General features: G+C 41.4%; 1 protein-coding gene across 15 annotated transcripts in view; it reads left to right on the forward strand.

Moving 5' to 3' along the window:
- pbx3b (pre-B-cell leukemia homeobox 3b) overlaps positions 1-5,672 on the forward strand; it is a 55,087-nt gene extending 49,415 nt beyond the window's left edge. For 4 of the 15 annotated variants that reach the window (XM_040195823.2, XM_040195825.2, XM_040195822.2 and 1 more), the window contains 5 exons: positions 346-511; positions 1,100-1,177; positions 1,688-1,800; positions 2,507-2,596; positions 4,086-5,672. In XM_040195823.2, coding sequence (XP_040051757.1) covers positions 346-511; positions 1,100-1,177; positions 1,688-1,800; positions 2,507-2,596; positions 4,086-4,178 — 540 coding nt within the window. In that variant the 3' untranslated portion in view covers positions 4,179-5,672. The remainder of the gene's footprint in view (positions 1-345; positions 512-1,099; positions 1,178-1,687; positions 1,801-2,506; positions 2,597-4,085) is intronic. The other 11 variants (XM_040195830.2, XM_040195831.2, XM_040195828.2 and 8 more) reach the window with 5 other exon arrangements.
- The last annotated feature ends 2,462 nt before the right edge of the window (positions 5,673-8,134 follow it).

The following is an 8,134-nucleotide window of genomic DNA, read 5'->3' on the forward strand; positions in this document are numbered from 1 at the left end:
TTGAGCATTACCAAGAGGGTAAAATATATATTTTTTAAATATATATATATATATAATATACATTTACTCTGGTGTCTGTGCAATGGGAGCCCCTTGTGTTTAAGCTTTGTCAGGAGACAGAACTGAGACCACGTCATGCTCCCATCCATGAGAAGACACAAGTGCCTCCTGATTATAGCTTAATTAGCTTGTGTACCCGGTGGACATTACTGCAGGGGCTGGGAATTGGGTACTTGATGGACCCAAACGTGACATCTTGAAACAATCACACTGCTCAGTGCACGGTGTCGTGGGCTGCTTGACGTCTGACTCCTCTGCTCCTCCTCCTTCTGCTCTACCACACAGGTATCCAACTGGTTTGGCAACAAAAGGATCCGCTACAAGAAAAATATCGGCAAGTTTCAGGAAGAAGCCAACCTGTATGCCGCCAAGACTGCTGTGAACGCAGCACACGCTGCAGCCGCTGCAGTGCAGAACAGCCAGGCCAACTCGCCTACCACACCTAACTCTGGTAGGCACTCCTCCATATGGAAAAAGAAAAAAGATCTGCCCTCTATCTCAGCCCGTAACCTGCTGCCTACCTGCCTCACTCTCTCGTGCTCGATTCACACCGGCAAGAGTGACAGGCTCTGCTCCCAGCTCGGGGATCACAGTGTCTCCTGTCTATAAGACAGTTGACGCCAAGCAAACTCATGCATAAAGAGAGCGTTCCTGACTTGTGAACCGAGAACACGTGTATTTTTGGCAAAATGAAAAGAAAGAAAAAAATAATTCCGAAGGATTCCAGTGGGATTTGTTTCCCCTTGACTCTCTGTCAACGTCCTGTCATTTGTAATGTACGTAGTGCCAGTGAATGGTGCTTTGTTTTGTGCTAAATAAACAGAATTGCTGGGAGCATTTTACCCTACAGTTATACTACTATATAAAAATGGCATTATATGCAGTTAATACTGAATAAGAGTCATACAAAAAAAAGGAAGCCTAAAAGGAGGGCGTGTTTAGTCCAGTTTAATGAGTCATGTGATGCTGAGTTTGGGCTTGGTTGACCTGCGTCGGAGTTTGGTAAGCTTACGAAGTGGTCCCTTTTTCTTGCACCCAGGATTCCAGATGAAAGATGAAGAGTTTCAGCTGGATTCTGCAGAGAGCAAAAACACTCTTTTAACCAACATGTTTACTGGTACTGGTCTTTTCATAAGCTTCTTATTGTCCTTGTCATTTACCATGTGATACCTCCCTGCCAGCGTTAGATTGGAAGTAGGTGATGTGGAACAATTGGGAGCTTAAGCAACCAACCACATATAGAACTGCCCCACCCCCTCCCCCCCCCCCCCCCCCCCCCCATCCACCACTCAAACCCCTTTCCCTTGTGTGGTGTGATTTTCATTTCATTTGTGTCTACTGCATTTGTAAGAAAACCAAAAAAAAAGAAAAGATCCTCTTCAGTCCTTCTGCATCTCGTCCTCTTCTGTTTGTTTCTTTGCTCCCCCTCCTTCTCCCTCGTCCCCCTCGTAGTTGCCTGCTTTTACGGGAGTCTTTCCTCAGTGTATTTGTCTGCCTGAGTCGGGTCTGCTTGTGTGCAGACACGAGCGTGCTGTGTGTGCGTCTGCATCGTTTGTGCGCGTGCGTGTCCGTGCTTTCCCTCTATAGCCTTCTCGTGTATTCAGCTACTTACATCCTCCCTTTCCAGGTTCCTCAGGTTCTTTTAACCTCCCAAACTCTGGGGACATGTTCTTGCGCATGCAGAGTCTGAATGGGGATTCTTACCAAGGGGCCCAAGTCGGAGCCAATGTACAGTCACAGGTAGGATCAACGATTGGGGACGGTTCCTGACTACCAGTGCAGAGAGCTGTCCTTGTCTTGCCTGTAGACTGAGCCTTCCACAGTGCAGTCTGAAGCACATTAAAGAAAGAGAATAAGGAAAAAACACACTGCTGTGTTGTGTTTATTGACTATTTCCTTTTTGGATGGAATATTTTGGTGGCCAACATATAATCCCACCCCATTGCTATAATGCTGTAAGCAATTTCCTGGTTTCTATTCAAGACACCTTACGTGAGACATTTTGTGAATGCATTCGGCTTTGACTTGGACTCTTGGGTATGTTTTGGGCTTTTTGGTGCCGTGTTTTCCCCTTTTTCCTGTATTCTATCTTGCTATCTTCCTGTCTCGTCCTGTTATTGTTTGTTGTGGATGTCGTCCGTTTTTGTAAATTTGAAGCAGCTGCACAACTGACACATGAACGAGAGAAAAGCAAATAGAAATGCATATTCATGGTTAAAGTAACGATAAGCTTTTTGTTTATTATTGCATAGACTAACGTCAGTATGCTTTTGTTGTTTCATTAGAAAATCTATTAGCTGCGTCACAAATGTGCCGTCTCAGGATTCCCTTTTTGTGATTTCACACTAGTCAGTATCTGTTGCTTCACTGAGCATGTTTACACTTAGTGTTGACGGGCTGCGAGACACTGAGTTGACCAGCTTGTCCCCCTTGTCTGTCCCCTCAGGTGGATACCCTGCGCCATGTTATCAGTCAGACGGCAGGATACAATGATCCCCTCGGGCGGAACACAATGTACGGTCCACATGGGTTATCTGTAAGTGAGGCTTTCAGCGGCTCTGCACATTCTGCACGGTCATATTTAAATGGGTGTGCGGTGCATTATGTTGTATTCTGCACAAGGCAGATACACAGAGACATAACCTTGCATCTTCCCAAAGCAGATATTGCAGCGTATCACTCTGAAAAAAAAAGGTGCACCCCCCCCCCCCCCCCCCTCACGGTATTTGTTGCATTTGGCTGTTTTGAAGTATTTTCCATCTTCATAATAAAACATACGCTTGTGATCCCCGTTGCCTCTTCCAAGCATGAATTGCAGCTTCCTTGAGGCGGTTTAATATGGCTCCTTTTGGTAGAGCAGCTCACAATCTGAGGCCATCAGAGTAACGAATAATTGTGTTGATGAGGGTGGATTAAGAGAGAAATGCTGTCAGACATCTCTCTCTCTCTCTCTGCTATAACAGAACCTCCGTGTTTGCTCTCTTTACAATATGATACCTGTTGTTGGGTAAAAGGCGCGCAGGTTTAGATTTTTACAGTCATTAAAAACTCCAGCATCAAAAATAAGACACTAGATGAGAGCAGTCCCACCTAAAATAAAAAATATATATAAGTAAATAAAATATTTATTCGAAAAAGAATGAACACCTTTTATGTAAACAAAGATGGGGGGGCTGTTTCCAACGTCAATGCTTTTGGTGTCATGTTGGCTTTGCTGAATCCGTATTGCTATAAGCTCTTCAGACATGTCAGCTCCTACCAGGATCAAGCAGGGTTTTTTTTTTTTTTCCCGACTTTCTCACAAGGTTTCTCACTTCTATGCGCCGCAGAGCCCTGTGCCCACTGGCCCCCCACAGCTCAGCAGGGATCCCCGCTAAAACAGCAACATGACGGTCCTGAGCAACCGTGACAAGACCACAAAAACACAGCCATGAATAAAATATTTTGAATAAGTCGCGTTGTGGCAAAGTTCCCGTATCTCGCAGCAACAAACCTTTTAATGTTCCACGGGGATATATTAGCATAGACTAACCTTTTAGCTCTGTTGGTGGTGACGTAGAAGCATCCAGTTAAAGGCTAGGTCACGCCTGCAGCGAGGCAAAGTCAGGCTGGCTAAGACCGGCTCTCGGAGAGGCCCTGTCACTTCCACTCAGCTCGCCCCCCCCCCCTCAACCCCCCCCACCTCAGCCGGCCCGAGCCCTCCCTCTTCTTGACTGACAGGAGAATATGTAGCGACAAGCTGTCTGCCGCTGCCGAAATCTGCTTAGACACTGATTCCGGGGACGGCTCCCATTGGTCGGGACACGAGACAAATTTGTTTTCCTGGAGATGCTGATGCTACTGTAACGCGTCGACGCGTCGCATAGCAGCGTTGTATGTAAAACGCGTTGATGTGAGCTGACACAGTAGTGCAACCATAGTCTAGTTAGCGTTGTGTTACATTTTGGGGGGGTGTAAAAATGCACCAAGCTCATATTGCAGGAAATGTGATTGTAATCTCAGCCTTTTTTCCGTTTTTGTCTCAGGCTAACGGGGGGTGGCAACATGCAACGACTCCTTCTTCTGTAACATCTCCGACGGAAGGACCCGGAAGCGTGCACTCCGATACCTCGAATTGATCCGCTGTTAACTGGGGATGGACTCTTTTCACTGACTGACTGCAGAGGATATACAAAAACTTTTCACAACGGATTTGTCCTGTACAGTAAAATATGCCACACACAAACGACATCCTCCATCGTGTTTCCCGATCGTTCTGTGTTTTCCTTTTTTTCAGATGTAATCGCCATTTGTTTGTCGTAGGGGTAAGCACACGCGTGCACAAACAGAACGCAGCTCTGAGCTGACACTCCTCTAAACTTTCAGGATAATTAGCTCGTCGGAACTTAAAGTACTGAATGGCACATTTAATTTGACATTTTAAATGCCGCCATTTTTTTTGGATTCTGGCTTTAATTATTACTCTCATTTTGATAATTGGGTTCCCTTTCAGTTCGTACAATACGTATTGAAGCAGCTGTTTCTTTGACTATAATGCGCTCGCAATCTTGTCCAGCGACTCAACAATGCTGCTGTTGACAGCCCGATGGCAGCTTTGTGGTTACTTTCAAGATTTATTTTTGCCTTACAGCCGTGTACATTAGTAGAAGGAAATGGTTATTCAAAATCTGGAACATAAAGAAGAGTAATTGATTGCTCGACTGTGACATGACACCATTCCATATTTTATCATCTGATGTTTAGTACGTACATATGTAAACATTTTCTTTGTACTGCTTATCAACAAATCCCCCCGCGGTATATCACTCCTTCACGAGCTGGGCCCGTTACACAGGAAAAGTTGTACATAATATAGCTCAAGAGTAATTATACATCCCACAAATCAAAACGCAGCTTTATTACCTCCTTCAAAATTCCCAATAATTTCTGTAGCTCGGAGTGCTCACTTACTACCTCTAAACAATATCACAACAACATTGTTACTTTTGCCCGTTATTTAACGTTTTTATAGTTATTTTAATTACATCCTGTAACACTGTAAACTCTACATCCTCTATGTAATCTAATGTATATTTTAATCTTTTAATAAAATACTGTTGCTGTACTGCAACTTAAAATGACAAAAAGTAAAAAATTAAAATGATAACAATATTAATACCATGAAAATGAGACTGGGGGGAGTTGAGGGAGAGTTGTTGTGGCTTTTACGAAGTGGTGCGATGAATATTGTTGATAAATGAACAGCAAACAGTAAAACTGTTGTAAATATTCAAGAGGAAAAAAAAACATTTTGAATGTTGCTCATCTTGTTACTAAATCATGCGCAAAAAAGAGAAAAAAAATCACTATTAAAAATGTAATGCATAAAGGTTTCAGTATTCAGAACTGTACATTTCCAGCTCTGTTCAACAGGGTTCAAAACTTGTTTTCTCTCTTTTCTATTGTATGTGATTCTGAAACGGAAAAAGTCATGACAACTGATTTGTGGCAGTGATTCTAATGTATTAAAGATGTTTAGTGTTACTTTCTAACCAGACTACACCCTGGACTGAAAAGTCTTCCTTGTGGTAGTTGTGTAATTTCAAACATGAATAAACCCTTTGCTTTCATGACAGCTTGTTGTGCGTCCTTTTGTTGAGTCAGTGGAAGAGGCTTGACACTTTTCTCTGCCTGTTCATCTGCTGTCTACCATTTGTGTCTCTCACCTTTTTTATGTCAGATCTTCATGCATCTTCATGTTTTGAAACTAATTTATATTTTCTTCATTTACTCATTCATCAGACGGAACTTGACTCCAATATTTTGCAGTGATTTCGGCATCATTTGCACGCAGTGATCCCTGCATTTATAAGCCCTGCACCAGGCCGCTGCTCCTGCTTCATATGGTGAATGGAAGGTTACGGCTTAACCTGGTTTGCAGCTACTGTGGAGATGACATGGTAGCGCAATTAACTGAAATGTCAGGCACTTCTAATTCCCACTTTTTGTGTGTGTGTTGTGGAAAGGCTGCCTTTATGGTTCATTGCCTGCTAATTCTGCATGGAGATTGACAACCATTTATTCTCATTTTCTCACTCAGGAGAGTTCTCATTCACGTCTTCCTTCTCGGACTCAAGTCCTGCGTTTCAGCGAGGATATCTGAGTTTTTACAGCTGGAGAATACCAACACTCACAGGGTGCCGCTAATTTGAAACGTCTGTGTGTGTAAATGTGTTCCATTTGTTTTGATTCCAACATCAGTGTAGATAGACAGGAAAGAGAGAGAAGAGATGTAACCGCATACCATGAGTTTAATTCAGCCGGGTTCCCAGGGGAGCATATTTGTCCACTCAACCAGTGCAGAACCTCATCGAACACCTTTCTCTGGAAATCAAGTCTTCATCCTGATACAAACCCCAGTGTCACACATGTTCAAGGCATATGAATGTGCTTTGTTTTTTTTGCGATTCAAATTAAAAGTCTAGTCCAGTCTAGTTATTTGATCAAAAAATAAACTTCGGATAGCATCATTTTTGTTCTGGTAAATAATAATTCTTGAATTCGGCTTGGCAGCGTTTCACTTGTTTTATTTAACATTTAGAGCATCTGCCCAAGCTGGTTTGCTCCATTTGTTTTTTTTGGTTTTAAGGCTGTTCTCTTCTAATAAAATGAAGTGTATATGCATATGTATGCATATTCCCTCACAGGAATCATGAAAGCATTTGATGTTTGAAGTCCAGCACTGCTGTACACTGCCATTTTACAATTACAATCTATTTGCTCATTCTTCCATTACAAATAGATAGATTTGGTTCCCTGAGACTTCAGCTATTGGATTTTAAGTACTGCACTCAGCAAAATTGGTACTCGGGACCTTTAGAATAAAGAAGTTACATTTTCAAAGATTATGCCTATTAGAGATTTTTCTGAGGTTCATTAAAGACGACATTTTCTCAGTAAAATTCACCATAAAAAGCATGCATCATTAAATATGGAAATCCAGAATGATATTACCAATAAGCACATAGCTATGCCAATTAAATTAGAGAAAGATATCATTTGTATTATTAAGGTCCATATTAAATTAAATATACAATGTAATTCATTCACGATTTGATTTATAGCTTATAGTCCATTGTTCACATATTGTTAAACAATGCACCATAAGCTATAAATTGTTACTGTATTTCAATAAAGAGATTGTTTATGTACAAATGTAAAGAACTGTAATTAAATCACACCATTGCTAAATTAAATTGGTAGGAGGTTCAAACAGGGATTTCACAAGCTGGTACAGCATATTTGTCATTGTTAATTGTGTCTCTATGTACCCACAAAGCCCTTAAAACATACTTACCGTCTACGACTACTTTTTACTTAATAGTTATTACTTAGTTGTGGTGATGTATCAGAATAAATAGAGTAAGTCTGAGTGTCCAACACATTGTTCAACATGCTGTAGTTGTTATCCTGTATATGTACAACATGAGGAATATACAGATTCAAAAATATAAAAAGGCAATTATGGACATCAGTCCATTTATAACAGCTCATGTATACTTTATTAAACCAACCGGGATGATCAGGCTAATTCAATGATCTAAATACTTTATACACCTGATTTCACAACACATCTGAGGTGCTAATCATGAATCCCAATGATTTCCAATTCAAAGGATTTTAAGAGGCAGACATGGCTTAAGAGACACACAAACCCACAGCCAAGCCAAAAGCCTTGTAATAAACATGACTAGGTGGGGTTCCTTTAATTGTATATTCTGGATTTTAGCAAAATGCAGCAGTGATGAAGTCTTAGCGTTTGACTTTAATTCCCCCAAATTAAACATCAATAAGTGTGGTATACACATACTGTAGTGAACATGTATGCTGATAAGACCATTGTTAGGAGTTTATGGACAATTATACCTTCTCCTGAGACGTATTGCATATCCTCATGTTTTATTTAATTATCCTCCATTATCGGCTTCCACTACTGTATGCCCATAGGAGGAGGATTTATGCCTTTGACCATTGTGTTAACTGATAACTGTTTACAACTACAGCGAGGAATAAACCATTTATTAAATGTACCCAC

This window comes from Gasterosteus aculeatus, chromosome 13 (assembly GCF_964276395.1).
Source record: "Gasterosteus aculeatus chromosome 13, fGasAcu3.hap1.1, whole genome shotgun sequence".
Lineage (NCBI taxonomy): Eukaryota > Metazoa > Chordata > Actinopteri > Perciformes > Gasterosteidae > Gasterosteus > Gasterosteus aculeatus.